This window comes from Cyprinus carpio, chromosome A13 (genome assembly GCF_018340385.1).
Source record: "Cyprinus carpio isolate SPL01 chromosome A13, ASM1834038v1, whole genome shotgun sequence".
NCBI classification, from domain to species: Eukaryota; Metazoa; Chordata; class Actinopteri; order Cypriniformes; family Cyprinidae; genus Cyprinus; species Cyprinus carpio.
In genome coordinates this window covers 11,223,340-11,243,907 of record NC_056584.1, presented here as the reverse complement: position 1 = coordinate 11,243,907, position 20,568 = coordinate 11,223,340, and the positions used below count along the sequence as shown (strand labels likewise).

The window sequence follows — 20,568 nt, the reverse complement described above, 5'->3', positions numbered from 1 at the left end:
GTAGGGTAAATTCACAAAATCCAATCATGTAGCTTGTTGAGGAAAGTTGTGCTTTTCCTTTTCCAAGTGATCAAACATACAGTTTACATACAGATACGGTCCAAAGAAAATCACAGAGACTTCAAATTGAAGGACTTAAGGCTCCAGAACCAGAATGGGGTCAGTAAACCATCATCCATTCACCCATTTATTTAAGCTTCACCACCTCTTCCACAAGCACTTAACCACTCAACAACTTTAAACCAAAATGTGTGCACACACAAACATGTTTACTTAGCTAACCTAACCATAACACACGCAGCATTACAGAAAACAGGGACATTTTTTTTTTTACTATTTTTATCTATTTACTTTTTTTATACTTTTTTTTTTTTTTTTTTAAATGAGAAGTTCCTAAAAGGATGTTTTCTCACACAAAACACAAACACATTTTACCTCTGCTTATTTCCTAATCTAGCTTTTTAATACACCTGGCATTGTACACTGTGATATATCTGTGATGAATTGCTTAAAGAATCTGCTAAATATATAACTGTAATCACTACATTATCAGCAAAGCAATTACTAATGTATATATTGTTTTCTACAATGGTCATTATTAATGCTTTAAATTAAAATGAGTACTGGAGTAGAAGAGTTTTTTGTAATTTTTGTAAGAGGTGGCGGCCGAATCAACAGTTTTGTTTACTTGTAGCAACTATATAACATTAAAAAAGGGTTGCCAACTGTACATTGTTGTTGGAATGGGCATATAATGATGCTCTGAAAAGATCTGTTTTCTACATTAGAGACTCACCTCTCTTCTAGTGTGTCCACGTGGAAGGTCCTCTCTATGACTGTAGTCCATTGTAGACATCTAATAATAAAAGTATTCGGCTTTGGTCGTTCAGTTTTCATCAGCTGGCATTCTGGAATGACAGACCAAAGGAAATTGTAGCCACAGACACAATATAAATATACAGGCAGGGAGAAATCTGACCTGAATACTAAAGTAAACCCAGCCCACTTTCTAACTCTCAGGCTGCAAGTCTTTGCCATTGTCAGAGTGTTTCATTTGATAAACAGAGTGGATCAGCGAGTCCAATGTAAAACAAATGGCCTTTAGCAGAGAGGAGGCAGCAGGTGGGAGAGTACAACGGTGAGATGAATGAGCGAGAGGTACATTTGCTGGAATGTGGTGCAACATTTCATATACAGCGCTTAGCTCTGCCACACCAGCCACTGGCCAGTCAGAGGGAAGTAATGCATTTCTCAGATACTTTATGAAAGTAGCAGGGGGCAGAGGTGATGTTCAGACTGGGCTCATCGCCGCTGCAGATTTTGGGGACAATGCCCAGATGACAGGTGAAACCCAACAGCAGTCCCATAATGAGGGCCCTCAGTCGGCCAATTTCAGCCACCTCTGAATGACGGCAGGGCCTAAATTTAGACAGGAAGGTTAATGATGACACCGCTAAGGTCATGAAGTCACGCACTGTACAGAAAATCTACCTGGGCAGTAGGGGAAAAAAATCGAGTCCCACGCTGAGTGCAGAAAAACAAGGTCACAGCAGCCAGAATGTGACACCTCAGGAGGAGAGGAGGCAGAGCTGACGGTATTGTTTGCTTTGCCACATTAGATCACAGATGACGAGCATTGCTTCAAGCAAGAGTCGCTAAGGAAAGCTAGCATGCCAATTAAACAGCCCAGAAGCTGTGACTTCCGCTGCTTGCAACATGCAACATCACTTAAAGGTTCTCTCAAGTCCAAAATAAGGTTGAGAGGGTGCCAATGCACAAAAACATCAGGAGACACAACATGGCATTCAGCTCTGTAAATGCTAGAGAGAACTGGCTTTGAAGGAAAAAGCTTAGAGTGTTAAAAAACAAAGTTTCCAAATATAATTTTTTTTAAAAAATCTATCTTAAATGTGTCAAGTACTTAGAAATGAACTCTTTGTATTCAAGTTGGTTTTCAAAAACTTTCATACCATTTTTAACAAAAGTTTCACATTTCCCTTAAACTTGAATACTACCGTTCAAAAGTTTTTGGTCAGTTTATTTTGAAAGAAGTCTATTATGCTCACTAAGACAGTAATATTGTGAAATAGTGTTACAATTTAAAACACCTGTTTTCTATGTTAATACATTTTAAAATGTAATTTATTCTTGTGATGGAAAAGCTGAATTTTCAGCATCATTACTCCCATCTTCAGTGTCACATGATCCTTCAGAAATCACTCTAATATGCTGATTTGCTGCTTAAGAAATTATTCAGGATTCTTTGATGAATGGAAAGTAAAAAAAAAATAGAAATAGAAATCTTTATATACATATACATTTATATAAACATATCTGTCACAATTTCCTGTTCTTTCTTCATACATTTTTTTTTAATCCAGCTGTACTTATAAGGCAGTGTTTACATCTTTGGTGGTGAAAGATCCAAACGGAACAAATTGGTGGATCTCATCGTGCAAAGCGATTTGTCATATGCTGCAATCATTGTTAAAAAAAGACAAATTGGTCAATATGGACTGTGGTATACTAGGGAGCAGATGCAGGGCTGGTCAGGCTGTGTACAGGACTCTGAGAGAGCGGTCCGGAGGAAGGCAGTCTGGTGGCAGCTCGTTGCACAGGGGGTGAGAGCGATGCCATTTCAGAGAGTGCATTAGGCTATCAGCCTCCCAGCACCACCTGGCCTCCCAGCTTTCTGCAACAGATGTGGCAATCCTCTCCCACTGCCAAGCGGCCCAGGCCGGATGTATGGCCACCCCTCGCTCCTCCAGCCTTTAGATTAAAACCTGGCTGGGCCTTTTGACGGATGGAGGGTTGGGGAGCTGCTCACATCACGTGTCCAGAAACCAGCGCTAAAAGCCACGCGCTTGAGGTTGAGTTGTGTTCCAGAGGAAATAAGTCAATGCTTTTGATGATTTTATTCCAATAAAATCATTTTAAAAACTAAGAAGAATGAGGTAAAACAGAGCTGTGAAAGACCGCAAAGAATTTAGGCTAAATTTATCACATTTTTGCAGATCTGGAAGGATTTGGCTGAAGTTTATTTTCAGTGATCCTTGAGTGGTGCATTTCTAAACTTGTTTTCCGAGCCTTTAAAATGTACCACAAACTTTGCATCATAACAAAGGTTATTTTATATGTCCGTAATTTAAAGGGACATTAGCAAATATAGCCTGTTTTATTCTAATGGGCAGATATGAGTTCATGAAAAATATAAAATGTGAAATTATCCCTACAGTAGACAATTCAAAATCACACTGTGCTAATTTGTGCTAGCAATTTTAGCTGTCAAATTAGCATATGGACATTATTTTGGATTCAGTACAGATCATTGAATCCACTCTTGAGTTAATTCATGGAGACTGAGCTCTCTGTTGCCTCACAAAAGAAAAAAAAGATGTACAAAACATGTCTTGCTTTGGAGACATCACTTACTTGCAACAGAGAAGTTATTGAGAGGGTAGGGAAGATCTGCATCCTGTGGCTTCTCCTTGTATCCGATAAAGGACCCGTCGGTTTTTAGCAGGAAGTAGCGAGGTCTCCAATTCTTAATATATTCACCTGGGGAAAAGAAGAAATGTATATTTAAATGGCAAAATAATAAAACACATGACCTCAAAATGCTTGTGCAAATACATGCACACTATCCATTCACACTTTTTCTTTTACATAGAACTAGGGGGAAACAAATGACCCGTTTTCATTAAAAACCCTCATTGTTTCGTGGGTGCATGCATTGGATTCACAAGATTAATATCCCAAACACAGAATGAACACGATTAGATGGTGCTTATCTGTTGAACTGACTTAATTCTGACTTTGCAAATGACTAATCACAGGATTAAAATGTTAACAAGTTTACCACTGCTAGTCCAGCTGTCAGCTACTGCATCATCTGCCTAAATCCGAGGGCAGGTGTTAGAACAACCCAAACCAGGGCTGGTGGCACCAGGTCAACTTACAGTAAAACGCGTGCGGAAACGCACCACAGAGGGGGTCAGAGAATCCTCACAGGGGGCAGCAGAGACACCTTTAACCTTTCTATGCTAAAGCCACAAAAAACAACATCTGCTGAGCAGCTGGTCATGCTATATTATCATGCAAAACTTCTGGTGCAACAGCCTGTAATAAACAACAATAAACAGCAGGATTACAAGGGTGTCAGCATCACCAAAAATCGCACAAACACACACACTAACAAAAAGCCTAAAAACAGACAAAAGAACAAAAATGCACACAACATCTGCCTGCTGAGTGATGCATGCTGGATGCTGAAACCAAACATACTTGTTCATTTGCAATTTCATATAGTGAACAATGAGAAGTCTGATTTTAAGATTTCTGAATACGAATACATCGCATTTTGTCTGTTGCTTGTCAATCACAACATGTGGCAAACACAAGGGAAACAAGGAAATTTCATAACATGTAGTGAATTTATACCTCAGGATGAGAAGATCAACATTTTGTTCCTTGTGTCATGAAAAACTAACACTACAAAAGCAGTCCAACATGTATGCTATATTTCAAGCATTCTGAAGCCTTATAATAACTTTGTGTGAGGTGCAAAGTTTAAGTTGTTCCCTAAAAAGAAGAGTAAATGAGAAAAAAAGGCAAAAAGCTAATTAAAAAAATCTTTTAAAAAGTTTGTAAAAAATAAACAGAAGGATATCAAAACAAAACACAAACGCATCCTATTTTTGTCAGTGTTTAAGCCATAACGCTACACAATCATTCAATAAAATATGCTGAATCTAACCTCAGGATTCAACTGTTTAAAAATCTGTTCCTGCTGATCATATTTATTAAGATAGACAATCTGGTATTCGTTCAAGCGCAGACGCAGGAGAATCCACAGTCATGTACTATCTGATTCTGAACTCCTGGTAATTAGCCACAATCTTCTCTAAGTGACACATGAGCCTCGTGACAGCTCTGATCACTTTTTTTTCAGCAGAAGAGAAAATAAACAACATGTTCTATTTGTAACATCCACTTAAAGCATAATGACACCAGCTTCTCCTAATTAACACATCAGAGAAAAACACCTGCTCATGTTAATTTGAGGAGACGGAGGTCTTCGCCGGTATGCCTCAATGAGGAAGAGGGATCGCTGGATAGGAGGGAACAGCTGAACAGAGGCATCCGCCTTCCAATTAAAAGGTACAAAAAAGAAAGGAAAAGGGGAGAAGGATAAAAATGGGCTGTGAGTCGACACATAAATAAATTGATGCATGATTGCTATGACGACCATCTATCATTGAGCAAGGTATATTATCTACAGATAAAACTTCAGTAAGAGGGCTTGTTCATTTTTTAAAGACAGCTTTTTTTCTATGGCTTATAAAGAACTCGCCAGGCATACTGTGGTGCTCAAATGGCAAATGTAGAATCAAATCCAGCCTGTGACATGTCATGATTCAATTTCCCCTCTCAACTGTCTCTAATTTTCTTTTTGATACTAAAAACTGACAAAATAATCATATAAAAATTATATAATAATAATATAATACAGGGGTTCTCTTTTTATCCACACACAACATTATCCTAGTTATTGGTGGATCAGTTACGGACAAACGCAAAGCAAAGAGTTTAATCAACGATCTGATCCTGGATCAGCCATGATGTCTTACAGTCACTGTATGGCTGACAGAGCCAGGGGTTGAACAGAAGGGGCTGCGTGACTAAAAGCAAATGTCGCTCAAACCCAGCCAGTGCTGTTTCATCAAACCATTTTTACTGGCTTCTCAATCGTGAAATTTGTTTCTTTAGATCCAAAACAGTAGGCGGACAGTTGGTCTGGGAGGCGCCAGTGATGCTTCTACCATCAAGTTTCCAGAGCGTTTGGTCAAAGTGAACAGTTGTATTAGTTAGCATTATTATAAAGCTCAAGGGTGATGAACACCTTTAGATGTGGAGTTCAGATTAGCGATTGATTAATACGGTTGCTTCTTAAATGATTACGCCTAAGAAATTGCACAGCGATACAAATTCTCTAACAAGCTTGCAGGTAACACCTGAGCGATCGCCGGCAAATATGCAACAGGACATCCAAAGTCCCTGCAGCCCCATTCCAATTAAGTTCTGAGATCCAGACAGCTCCAATTGAACAATTAAAATATCATACCGGGTGCCATTCAATTACAAGCCCAGATTAATTGTTCATTTGTCTGTGGTCTGTGACAGCCTGATGGCTGTGGGACGGAGAATTGGACGGCCGCTTTCGAGACAGACGCGATCCTGAGCAAACTTCCCCCCAAAACATCCAAGCCACTCCTGAGACTTCCCGAAGGCTCGCTGCCTCTGCCACGCTCGTTCCGACGTGATGGAGCTTTAGCAGGACAGGAGGAAAAAACAAGCCTACAGAACACAAAAAAACAAGGCCATTTGTTAATCAGCCCAAACAAGGATTTAATTTAATGCTTTGGCGGGAAGCGCTCTACTTTGCAGATGGCTTAAAGATGGGCATGTGATGGGTGCCCTGGGACCAGCGGGCTGTCGCGTTCCAGCACACGCCGGGCACTCCAAGCGGCACCAGCTCGCCTGGGCACGAGCGCCCACAGCCGCTACAGCGCAGCCTGGGCACGCCACGTGGTCCGAGACGTGGGCAGCATTAGGTTGTGCGGTACGGATGGAAAATGCGCAGGAGGGAGAGCTGGCCGCTTGTGGAGATTGGTGTGTTTTGTTCACCATGTACTGCAGCAGCTTGCCGAAGGAGAGCGGCTGGAGTCACTTTGTCAGTTTGGCAGAGACGGACGCAGCATGGACACACTCACACTCTGACTCATTCACACACATGCGCTTGCAGCAAACAGTTGCTCTGAGAAACTATTGTCAGAAGTATTGCTTTTTGTTTGACCCAAGGTTTAGTGGTTATTACTGCAGCACTTTCATGCTACAGATTCAGTAACCGCTATGATGACTTCAGTGAGAGTTATTTGGTAGACTGATGATGACTCAACTACAGCTACTTTCAGCTCTGTGGACCTTTTTTTTTTAGGGGGAAAAAACATACTTTCTGCACTCAGTAGTTTCATTTGTCCACTAACAATTTCCAACAGTAGACATACACATCACCGGAGAATTCAGTCATTTTTCTAAAATGTCAAACATTTCCATTAGTTCATAAATTATGTATTGTGTTGGACAATAAAAATATAAAACTTTATTAATTTTTGTGTCTTTTTTCTTAACACATATCACATATTAGGCATGGTCTTTGTTGCCTTGTACTTGGTAACCAAGTACACTGAATATTTAATGGCAAATTTGTTGGTTGTGGCAGAACTGATGTCTAAATTGTATTAAAAAATGTATAAGATTCACAGAATAAATATTAAAATAGATTATAAATATTTCACATTTCATTAAAATTTACATAGTTTTAAAAATATAAAACAATAATAGTAAATAATAAAATTATAAAATATTTTTATAACAATTAATACATATAATAGATATTGAACATATACTCACTATAGTAATAGCAAAAAAATTAAAAAATTTAAAAAATAAAAAAATAATAAAACATAATTAAATAATATTACATAAATAAAATAAAAAACAAAAACAAATAAATAGAGCACATGTATTTACTTTAACAGTATAAGCAAAATTACAAGAAACAAACCCTAAACCAAACCCTAACCCTATAACGAGTGCATGTTAAATTAACATTAGAATTATTTGTGTAATTACACTGTCCAAAAAGATTAAAAAAATAAAAAAAGGAACCTAACTTTATACACAAAAAACATTTAAAAAGTGTCAAAAACAATAGATACAACGTTATCGCTGTAATGTGACCTTCATGTAACGAAAATTTTTTTTTCTTTGTAATAAAAGCATATTCTGGGACACATTCTCACTGCTGAATAGCTATTTTCTGTGTGGAACCAAAAGTAAAGTGTGCCTAGAGCATTAGTCTGTGGGTGAGACAGAACAGTTATGACCAGAGTAAAGTGAGAGACTTTTACAGAGACCAATCTGGACAATGTCAGTGACTTTCAAATGACTCAGCCGTTCCTTTATGTAACTGTACGTGATCGAACGTGACCAACACCAGGACAGACTCAGACAGGCTAATCAGCTCCACTGGAAGGCGATGCAGCTGTGAAGTTGTCAAATGCAATTTCAGGGCTTAGCCAAGGTGGGGAGGAGTGGAGTAAAAACGGCAATACGTCTTGCTTAGAGTTAGATACTGATATCAATGTAAAACAATTTAAATGCAGATAAAGAGAGTGGACTGTACTATGGATTAGCAGACATACAGCATCTATATACCTTGAATACATTGTCCGAAAAAAAGTACAAACCCGTCTCCGGGGAAGTACCCTTTCAAAAGCTACTAATATGTACTTTTGAAGTACTAACATGTACATACCATTTAGGGGTAAAAAACATTTTAGCTTTTGTACATTATGATACCACTCCAGTGACAGTTTTGTACCTTTTTTTCTGAGACCATAAGATGCTGAAAAACAGCGAGATGTGACTTAAAAACAACAACTTGTGTAAATAAAATATATTATATTATAAGGTCTTTGACATCTTATTTAAAGGCTTTTCAGCAAGTAAAGATTATTAATATACCATTGATACACTGTTACGCATTAACAATTAAATTAGCATATCATGTAATTAATTAAAATGACTTTTTCCAATAAAAGCCAGCACTTGAAGCAGAGGTAAAGTATGTCTTCCACTGCAGGCATTAGTGTGTGTGTCCTCTTCTGTGTGTCCTCGGGGAGGGCAATAGGGTGAGCCAGTGGCGCTGAAAACTAAAATGAAATCCACAGACAACTCAAACCAATCCACTTAACCTGAATAAGTGTGCAGGAACTACCGCATCATACTGTACCTCTAAGAGTATGTGTGTAACAGAGTATGACTATGAACACCTGGGGTATATGGTCTTATGAACTAATGATAATATACATCACAGGATTAATATACATCACACTTACAGTGGAGACAAACAAATATACATCACACTTACAGTGGAGACCAGCAACTGTCCAACATCTGCTACTTAACTGCATACAGTACATTTTGAGTGTGAAAAACAATTACCATTCAGTTTCCATTGACCAACTAAATTTATAAACATAATACACAAACATGTAATCTCTTTTGATATCAAAATACAAATTATAAACAAAGCACTTTAATTAATTAATTGAAAAAGCAGCATCTGAAGCTGTTGTAAAATGCTGATAAATATACATCTGTGAGCGCACATTTATATTAACTGTCAACAGAAAACAGTTAATCTAATGAACAATACCATGTTGATTCTTATTATTATTAAGTTTCAAAAATTAAATTGGACATTAAATAAGCTGTATTATTAATAATAATAATAATATATAAATGTAACTATTTATTAAACAGTGACGTTTTAAAAATTTGCTATTGCTACTGCTTAACAAAAGCTTTGCACCCTAAAAACACTAGATTTTATCAATGTTAAATTAACACTCGGCCTTTCATAAGCTGAGTAAACAAACTTTTCTGTTTGTTTGAGCATGTCAACTTGTGGCTCAAGTGGCAGACGGAGGGCAGGCCAGGAGGGCCGATATGTTTGTTTGGAAAACACTTTTGGGGAAAAAATGTATTCTTGCAATTTCATTTGCTTCTCAAATGACACCATTTCACCTTTTTAGTTACCATGCATTATACAAAATAGAGACTGGGGATGAAACACCATGTACCTCAGCCAAATTTCCTCAAGGCCGTTTTGTCTGTTTAAGTGAGTACAGATGCCTGCTACAGATTCATGCTTGATGGAGGCATCAGACAATGGGCGGCAACAGAGAAGAAATGTCATGTTTGGGGGGGGGGGGGGTTGGGGTTGGGGGAGGACGAGGGTGCCCAGGGAAACCAAGCTCCCATGACGCCTGCACAGATTTCAATCCGCCAGCTGCACACAGCTTGCCCTCCTGGTGCTCCTCCAGCCCCCCAGCTGGTGCAGAGAGCTACCGCGCTGGGCCCGTACAGAGAGGCCATGCCGCCAACACACATGGAAATCACACACACACACTCAAATGTGTAGCAGGATAGTTCGAACATCAGCAATCTATGTGTGACAGCACTGCAAACACAAGGTGCTGCGTCAAAGATTTAACTCCCCATCTATAAACACATAGACTGTGCACAGACAGTGTTTCCATTCACAGGAAACTGAATCTGCTTTACTGAAATATGATTGCTTGCTGTTATTTACAACATTGTAAAACAGAATAAAACAATATGATTCTACATATATTAGATTACTATGTATATTTGATTAGATTACTGGGTATATATGAAAAAATAAACTGCTAATAAAAGAAAATAAAAATGTAAAATAATAATAAATTAAATCAGCTTCTGAAAAATAAACCGGTATTTAGCATTCATTAGAAGGAAACAAACCAAAGTTCATATCTGGACATACGCTGAAATCATGTAAACTCAACACTGTTAGCACCTTCAGCCACTAGATGGCACTGAACTACAGATACAGATAGTCTGATGGTTGAGCACAAGTATGAGAGAAACTAAGTGTTACTCCCAGTGTGTGAGTGAGTGAGTGAGTGACTGAGAGAGAGAGAGAGAGAGAGAGAGAGAGAGAGATGGGGTGGGGTGGGGGTAAAGTGAATGACAGCAAAATAAATGTTAAAGTAGTCATCCTGCTAACAAACACATACAGAGACAATTCATACTGCATTCTCAGTACTGCCACAAGGGCTGCTGTATCTTCTGATCTGTTTTCCCTCTCATGGGTAAGAAAAAAAATTAAAAGATACAAAACTAAAAACAAAAACAAAATAAAAATATACACACATTCACAAAATTGTTGGTACCCTTGGTAAATATGATCAAAGAAGGATGTTAAAATAAACCTGCATTATTAATCCTTTTGATCCTTTATTTTTTTTATTACAAAAGTCTAACCTTTCATTGAAGTAAAACAATGGGAAAAAATCTCATTATGAAATAAATGTTTTTCTCAAATACACATTGGACACAATTATTGGTACCTCTAGAAATTCTTATGAGAAAAATATCTGTGAAGTATATTCCCATTCATATTTACAATTTTGAGCACACCAGGGTGATTATGAACATGAAATTATCCAGCCATGGCTTCCTTTTTCACAGAAATATAAATATGAGGGAAAACAAAGCCCAAATCCCCTTAATCATCCATCACAATGAGAAAAACCAAAGAATATATTTCTGATGTGCAGCACAAGATAATTGAGCTTCACAAATTAGAAAGTGACTTTAGGAAAAGAGCTAAGGCAGTGAAAATCCCCATTTCCAGCATCAGGGCAATAATTAAGAATTTCCAATCAACAGAAAATGTTACAAATCTGCCTGGAAGAGGACGTGTCTATATTACCCTAATGCACAGTGAAGAGGAGAGTTTGAGTGCCTAAAGACTCTCCAAGGATAACAGCTGAAGAATTGCAGAAAATAGTTAAGTCTCATGGTCAGAAAACCTTTAAAAAAAAAAAAAAACACCACATGTTGTTTGGGAGGGTTTCAAGAAAAAAGAAAAAAAAAATCAAGCAAAGAAAATGCTCTCATCCAAAAACAATCGCCAGCATATTCAGTTGTCAGACACGACTGGAACCTCAAACAGAACTGGCTTCTATGGTAAGATGTCACAAAAAAATTTGCTTTTATTAAATTAGCAAACACTCAAGATGGGTTTGGTGCAGACAGGGATAAAAAGTACTCCTTGTGTACAATGAAATATAATCAGAATCAGAATTAGCTTTATTCGCTAGGTGTGTGCAAACACACAAGGAATTTGTTGTGTGTGTTTTTTTAAGGTGCTCCTGGTACATACAGTACATACATACACATCTGGCATGAGAACAGAAAAAAAAAACATTTAAATAGTAAGACTTAACAATAAATAATGTTTATGAATCTGGAACAGTATGTACAGATTTGTGCATTTTACTCTATATAGAACTGTATAAATAAAGAGATGCATATGTACGTATTTACTGCTATATACTGCTATATTTTTCATGTGTGAGCCTATATTTCTGCTGGAGGTCCTGGACATCTTGTTTAGACACATGCCATCTTTGATTCTATCAAATACCAACAGAAAAAAATCAAAAAGTGACTGACTCTGTTAAAAATCTTATAATGGGCCATGTTTGGATCATCCAACCGTACAATAATCCAAAAACAAACCTTAAAAACAACTTAGACAAGGAGTGTGGTGAACTGAAGAGAAGAAGCACCAGCATGGAGCTGTAAATCTGAAGGGTCTGGAGTGTTTCTGGATGAAGGAATGGTCTGATCTCTTATCAGGTGTTCTCTAACCTCATCAGCCATTATAGGAGAAAACTCAGAGCTGTTATTTTGGCAAATGGAGGTTTCAAAAACAATTTAATAAAAGGATACCATTATTGGAGATGCAAGGTTAGATATCACAATGCAGATTTATTTTCACAGCCTTCTTTGATCATATTTACCACAGGTACCAACAATTCTGACCATGTGTGTATATATATATATATATATATATATAATATATATATATATATATATATATATATATTATATATAATATATATATATATATAATCCTACACTTTTATATGTTCACTTAGGAAAGAATACCATGGTACTGCTCGTGTTTTAACATTACAGTAAGATTAGAAATTAACACTTTATCAAACAAGGCACATGAAATTGATCAAAAGTGACAAAGACATTTATAGTGTTACAAAAGATTTCAGATAAATGCTGTTCTTTTAAATGCTCTCTTCATCAAAGAATCCTGAAAAAAGATGTGTAAAGATGTGTTTCCACAAAAATACAAAGCACAATTGTTTTCAAAATTGATTATATAAGAAATGCTCCTGTATTATAGAATGTTTCCTAAGCAGCAAATCAGCATATCAGAATGGTTTCTGAAGGATCATGTGACACTGAAGACTGAAGTAATGATGCTGAAAATTCAGCTTTGCCATCACACCTTTTACTGTATTTTTGATCAAATAAATGCTGTCTTGGCGAGTTTAAAATACTTCTTTCAAAAACATTTTACAAATCTTAATTATGATAATGGTATTGTGTCAGGGTCACTACTGAGATGTATCACATGCACCTGCCATTTACCTCTGATTGTGTTTCCTACATAAAACATGGCTAATTAATGAGATTATTGGAAGAACTGGCAGCAACTTTGATTGGTTAATCAAATATCAGCAATTGAGCCTAATCAGGCCATCCGTTTTGCAATCTAATTTGCCTGTTGTTCACATTAAATGAGCTGCAGCATTTGCTGCGTAAAGTGCAGTCCTGCAGTCATGCTCAGCGGCTGCAGTCTTGTTAGAAGCACACCAAAGGTCAACTGAATTTAAAATAAAGAGAGAAAGGCATACCTTCGTATGTCATAAAATCAAATGCACATATAAAAAGTTCATCACAGCACATTAAGAGTTTTAATTAAATTTAATGCGCATTTTATGCCAATTAGACACAGTATAATGTGTGAGTGAAGGCAAGCGTAGCAGGTCACACCAAACAGAGGTTTGCTGTGAAAAGCCTGACCCATGAATCATTTAGAATAAGAGACGAGCGCAACAAAAAAGAACTTCCCAACTGTTGCCGTAGCAGCCAGAGGTCAGGGAACAATCTTTAGTGAAAGGCGTCTCACCCAGGAGCAGGCTGGATTATTTTACACTGTGCCATTGTGAGGGGCCGCACTGACAATACATCTGTCTCTCTGTGTGTGTGTGTGTGTGTGTGTGTGTGCGCGCTATGGATTACAGGACTCTCCAGTGAGAGTAACGCTGCTCTCTGTCAACCCTTTGAAGCTGAGACAAGATCAAAGGCATGAGGAGCTTTCTTGTCTATTTTACTGGTCCCATTTTAATGGTCAATTCCATTCATAAAACGGCCAAAACTGAATATCAACAAGTTTCCTAAAAACTTATCATCTGGGACTGTCATCATAGGCATAATTAATTAATGGAGTCAGGACGGTCTCGCAGGGTGACTTACACATGTTACTGTAGCCTCTGGAGCATGCATAATACATACAGGCTCCAAACATCTAAAACTCAGGGAGCATTTGAAATGTAGTTCGTATTCAAAACACACAGTCAACATTGCAAGCATCATAAATCAAAACTGGCAGCTAGTTTTGTCCTTTGGACTGAACTACAACAAGGATGATAATGAAATCTGGGTTAAATACAAGTTAATCTCTCTATTGACTGTGGCATGCTGTTAGTTACTACAGAAAATAATAGCTTCTCAGTAAAGAAATCAACAAAAATGTGTTGACAGTTATGCACTTATAAAAGAAGTCTAAGGGGCACCATATAATGATTGGCCTGTAGAAAAGGACAGGACAGGACAGGACAGGACAGGACAGGACAGGACAGGACAGGACAGGACAGGACAGGACAGGACAGGACAGGACAGGACAGGACAGGAAAGGAAAGGAGAAAGGAAGGACAGGACAGGAAAGGAAAGGAAAGGAAAGGAAAGGAAAGGAAAGGAAAGGAAAGGAAAGGAAAGGAAAGGGAAGGGAAGGGAAAGGAAAAGGAAAGAAAAGGAAAGGAAAGGAAAGGAAAGGAAAGGAAAGGAAAGGAAAGGAAAGGAAAGGAAAGGGGCTTTCAGGTTTGCTTTATAATAAAATAACCTAAAATATATTCAATTCCAATTTCATGAGAGATTTAAAGATTGTGTATGCTGAGAGGAAGTGATCTTCAGTGTCACATTAGTCTATACACATTTTGAAAGAAGTCTCTTAATTTCATCAAGGCTGAATTTATTTGCTCCAAAAAAAGTTTTTAAATATGTAATATTATTACAAATAATATTTATAATTTATTTAAAATACCGGTTTACATTTTTAATATTTTAAAATGCGATTTATTCATATACTTAAAACAAAAAAACATTTCAGAGACATTGCTATTCTATTCTATTCTATTCTGTATTTTACTATACAATACTATTCTAATGCTAATTCAGTGCTTAAGAAAAATTTCTTATTATCATCAATCACAATTGCAAATGTGACATTGATTTTATACAACACTTCCATAAATAAATATTTTAGACACAATATGGTCTGTTTTTTGCTCAGTTTTGCCAAATGCAAATATTACCTATATTAAATCCACAGCAGAACTGTTCTGTGTCTCCACGCAACACACAATTGTTAAATGAATACGAGTTTTAAATGATTCTGTGAACCAATGATTCAATAGACCATTCATAAAGAGATCCATTTACTTCCTGAATGAATCAGCCGTTTGAACAAATGAATCGAATAAATGAATGAATGACTCAATTATTCATTCATTAAGACAGTTTTACTTTCTTAGTTTAGAGTATCATTTAATTAAAATATAATTTGATTACATTATAATAAAAAATCTGAAAATAAAAAATCCATATTAATTAAAAAGTAATTAAAGGCATATTCACCCAAAGAAAAGAGAAAAGAAAATGTCTTTCTTTGTTGTTCAAAGGAAGAGCTTTATTTATAAGAGATTTATTTGAACATATTTTCTAATTTTATAAATGAATTTACTTTACTGATCAAATAAAATATAATAAAAGTATTAATTTCTTACAAGAAAATTATCCCCAGTAGTGTATATTTAAGTAAAATGGAGGGAACTTCATTAAAAGGGTCTTAGTCAGAGGGGAACAAAGGGCCCTAAGACAGGGGCCACACACAAGAAGACAGGAACAACAGCGCAGGTCTTAGAGGCTGCAGCGAGTCGCACCATCAGGCCAGTGGTGAACAGGTGCAAAGGCCTCTGAGGGTGCACTCCCCGGCCCCGGCCTCTGAATGGCCATTACAGCCGAGTGGCAGGGGTTTCTGCTATTATTTATTCAGCAGCGCATCCACCAGAACAGGCCGCTGCGCTGGGAGACAGCTGGCAATGAGGGACAATACAAGAACCCCTCGGCCCTATTGTCTGACCAGCCCCTGTCCCAGCCTCTGCTCCCACACACACACACACAAACACACACACATCTTTGTGAAGCATCCCAGAACCTCTATTCTTCCAGTAACCAACAACGCCTCCCATCTCCCCCAGAGACACACACCACAGCTGAAGTAAACAACTATAGCCATGTAATTGTGCCTGTACTTGATCATCCCACCCTCACACTCCCCCCCACCCATTCAACCCACCAGACATTGCCACACACACACCACGCCAAACAAATCCCAACACTTCAGTCTAGGACAAATACAACCAGCAGCTTTCATTCAGAACAGACCCATTAAGATGCTCAATGGAGGCTGGACAGATATGACACTTGAGTTCACAAACTGCTGTTTTACTCTGAGCTGCTGTTCTTGATGTGTTTGACTTTCCATTAGTTGCAAGTGCTGAATGGAGCCCTGTTAATAAAGTACATCACAGTACCAGTAACTACAGACAGAAGAATTATTGGCTAATGTTGAAGATCTGGAGATTGTAAGTGATAACTAACCATTTGGGCCAAAAAAAATTAAATAAATGATAAATAAAAAAAATATTATATAATAATAATTAATGTAAAATGTAACATTAATAATTAATATGAAATACATTCAATATAAAATTTTAAAATTAAAAAATGTAATATAATATAACATTTAACAATTAATTAATATAAATGAAAATTGAATCTTTAAAATTCATATGTATATTAATTACATTTTGACAAATATTACAAAATATTATTTTTGTATAAGTTATAATTATTATTTTTAACAATTTATTTTAAGAATAACTGTAATAATAATATTAAGAATAATTCATAATAATCATAATCTTTATTATTTATAATCTTTATTAATATTAAAGCATATGATGGGCTTTTCTAAATCATATCAATCATATGATTCAATAAAATGATGCATAATTTGCTAAATTAAAAGGACAACACAACTAATCCCACTCTCCCCTACTACAATGCCAAAAACAACAAAATCAAGTTTCAGTGGGTTTTCCAAAAGAACATTCTGATGCAAATGTCTCAGTCACAACAAACAAAACATCTATACAATAACAAGCATTCATGTAATTTTTAAATACAGTGAGGTGATGTGTACCATGCAAACACGACTCTGGTATCACACACACCAAATCTCCCAGTCTCCTCCTACACTAGTCATGCAAACAGCGGCCCGAGATGGAGTCTGGGGTTCCAGTCATTATGCCGTGCGACATCTGCATGTTTATGCTTCTCTTTCTTTCTCATTCACTTCTTCCCTCCCACCTCATCTCTCTGTGACACAGACTACTCAATACCCGGCTACGGGGAGTGCATGCATACGCACACTTTTCTTGATGGCAGATGGCAAGTCAACAATCAGTTCCAACAGCAGCGGTGGCTCATCACCCAATCAGAAGCATCCCCACCAAACATACACACGCACACACACACACACACGCACAAAGCCCCCGTCTCACCCCTCATAACACCATCTCACCACACACAAAAAAAAAACTCTTTTTTTCTCCCACAACAAAACAGCTCAACAACACCCCCTCTGAAAAAAAACATCCCCAAAAAACGTCCTCATGCACACACACACACCTTCTGTCAGCCCTGGTGTGTGTTGCAGAGGATGGGATTGTTGCACAGCTGGGCAGAGATTCTCAGAGAGGGTCTGAGTGAGAAAGAGAGGCTATTAATGAGTGTGAAAGAAAGACACGTACCCACAATGCTTAAAAGCGCTCATGGGAGACAGTGTTAACGTAACTGAAACAACCCGAACTGGAGGGGTTCTAAAAGTCTGTAACAACTTCGGAAGCTAATTCTAATGTGAATCCCTAGTCCTTTACAGTGTCACATTTCCTGCTTCTCTTCTCGTTCTGGCTCAGGAGTGGCACGTTCCCAGCATGCCGTGCAGGGGGCATGCGGAGACGTTGATGGATGTGGCAGGAGAGTGAAGAGTGGAGGTGTTTGACCCAAGGCTGAGTTCACTGAACCACAGCTGCATTGCACAGAAGCCTGCGTCCACCCCGCTGCAGTACGGGCCTCATCTCAAATGACCCGCTGTTCCCTGCTGGACAGACCACAGCCTGCATCACGATGTTGATGATAAAGCATGCGTCTCCTCAGAAACAGATTCAGAGGGAAGTCACGCAAGACTGGGAAATGACACTCGCTGATTCAAAAGCTGCTTTTGCTCATAATCCAATCATCATATTGTGATATTTACTGTACATTTTAATCAGACTGAAAGTATGATCTTCTTTACTACAGTATGTATCATTAATGCATGTTTTTTTTTTTTACTTTTAGGAGAATTGCCAACAATCTGATTTAAAGATTTTTCCCTTTTTTTTCTATTGAAATCCTCTTTCTGCAAATAATCTGATGTAATCTGGATGTTTTGCAGTCTGGAGGGGTCCAGGGAATGCTGTGGGATTTGTTCACAGACTGTATGTGGTACAAGTCACAAGCCAGGCTAATAGCATTTTAAAATAAATAAAATTATATAAATCCTTTTTAAAAACTATTTAATCTCTCTGGCTATACATTCAGTGCTTCATTTTCCAAAGTACAGCTGTGACTATAGCACAAAGTACAATTTACTGTTCAGACTGAATTTACCACTCAGAAGCATTTGCATTTATCTTAAAGTGCCCCTATTATGCCATTTTTAAGGTTCATAATATTTTTTGGGAGTCTCCTACAATATGCATTCATTATCACCTAATTTTCCAATGATTCGTTTGAAGCAGTTCTGATATCTGGTCTCTCTAAAGCTCTCCTTTCTGCAAGCGTACTCTGCTCTGATTGGTCAGATGGCCCCGTCTGTTGTGATTGGTCTACCGCGTACAGTGTGTGTCGGAAACGATATGCCTATTTCAATAGTTCCGTATTTTGAACTCTTGCTATAAAATATAAACATAATTTATTTATTATACGTACAGGTTGTGATTCAGTGGAGCCAGCTGGTCCAAATAAACTGCATGGGTACTGATACATCTTTCAAAAGAAAGCGTTTTTTATGAATCCTCTGTTGAACTCCCCGAGATATGAGAAGCAGTCATCAGTAAAATGACGGGAACACAAAAAAAAAAGATTGGGGTTGTACTGCTGTGGTACAGTGGAAAAAATTTATTTTTAACCACTGATTCTTTGCAGCCTCAACTTTCAGAAGTAAAAATAAAAAACAGAATCCGTCCGTCTTCATTTCAGACTGCAAAGCAACAAAATGCAATTATTTTAAATGAGGTGATTCTTTTCTATACCCACTGTAAACATAATTTTTTGTTTATCTCATTACATTTCAAATTTGAAAAATTATTTACAGGTAAAGTTTGAAATTTAGACAATGTTTAAATATTTTTATTATCTAGAGGTTGACATTGGTTTAGCTGCTGATTAGTCTTGATATCATTTTATGGAACTATGGGCAAAATTTAAAGATGTTTTAGAGAGGGAGAGTTTAAATGACTCAAGGCCACTCAGTGCCTCCCTGTTAGGAGTCCTGCGTAAAACTGCAAGTCACATATGCAATCAATATTTAAAAAATTTCAAACAAAAATGGTTCCATTTCCACCTAACCTTAAGTAATAGCCCGGTGTAGCAAGAAGCTGCCAGCCAGACTCTCAGGAGCTTTCATTGTGAGTTTGTGCCAGCACAGCTTATCTGATAATTTATGGTTGCGTGTTTATCATTCACACTCTCAGGGAACCGACTAGTCATTGGACAAGGGAACGTCAGCTTCCACCTCACCCGTGCAGCGAACGACCCCCTTCTCCATTAGGAACAGCAGTAATGAGGGGGATGAGAGCCGCTAATTTGAAAACTTGGACACGGCCAGCAGACCATATGGCAAGCATTTATCCCTCCTGAAAGCCATGCTAACTGTCATTTACATGGTTAGGGAGGATTCTTCTATTCCTCTTTCCCATCTCTACTCATAACTAGAAGCCAAACTAACAACTACTTAATTGGCAAGTGATTCAAGGAGAGAATTGTTCAGGGATTTCTGTATTCCACTCCACTTTATAACACTAGTTCGAACTTGAATGGGTGCATTAGAAGATAAAACCTGAGCTTTGTACACTGCTTTGCTACACTGTGCCCATAAAGTGGTACATTGATGGTTTACAATAGTGGGTGGGTGTATATATATCTCAGGTATAGTGCATGTCAAATTGTCAACTAATGCTTAACTATAGAGAGAACCTTATAAGTTGTAAATTGCACATAAGGCAGGTTATATCAACTTTTTCATGATTATAACTGTTTCTACTCCAATTCAATGTTGAAATATAAACTAATTTAAAAGAATGTACTTTAAAGTAAGTTGCTACAATATACAGCATACAACACTCAATTTGACCAGCCTACAAGCATCTCTAAATGCAAACATAAAAAACCAAGCCAGAAAGTGAGAATCTAAGGGTTTTTCATTCTCTGCTCGTCTGCTTGTAAAACTGAACTGTGCAATTTGAGTCGCAATCATTTCTAGCTGGGCATCAGTAAAGGGTGAGTGAATTCCTCTCAGAAAAGAGTAATCTGCTGCCTTACTAAGCCACATAAGCAAGTGAATGAGTAAAGCAGAGC

The 20,568-nt window shown here is 37.5% G+C and overlaps 1 protein-coding gene across 2 annotated transcripts in view; it reads right to left on the bottom strand.

Annotated features, from left to right (window-relative positions):
* The window catches only part of LOC109100905 (RAC-gamma serine/threonine-protein kinase-like), an 82,987-nt gene that overhangs the window by 19,749 nt on the left and 42,670 nt on the right, over positions 1 to 20,568 (bottom strand). For both annotated transcript variants that reach the window (XM_042768796.1, XM_042768797.1), the window contains 2 exons: positions 3,433 to 3,558; positions 797 to 908 (listed from right to left, as the gene is read on the bottom strand). In XM_042768796.1, coding sequence (XP_042624730.1) covers positions 797 to 908; positions 3,433 to 3,558 — 238 coding nt within the window. The remainder of the gene's footprint in view (positions 1 to 796; positions 909 to 3,432; positions 3,559 to 20,568) is intronic.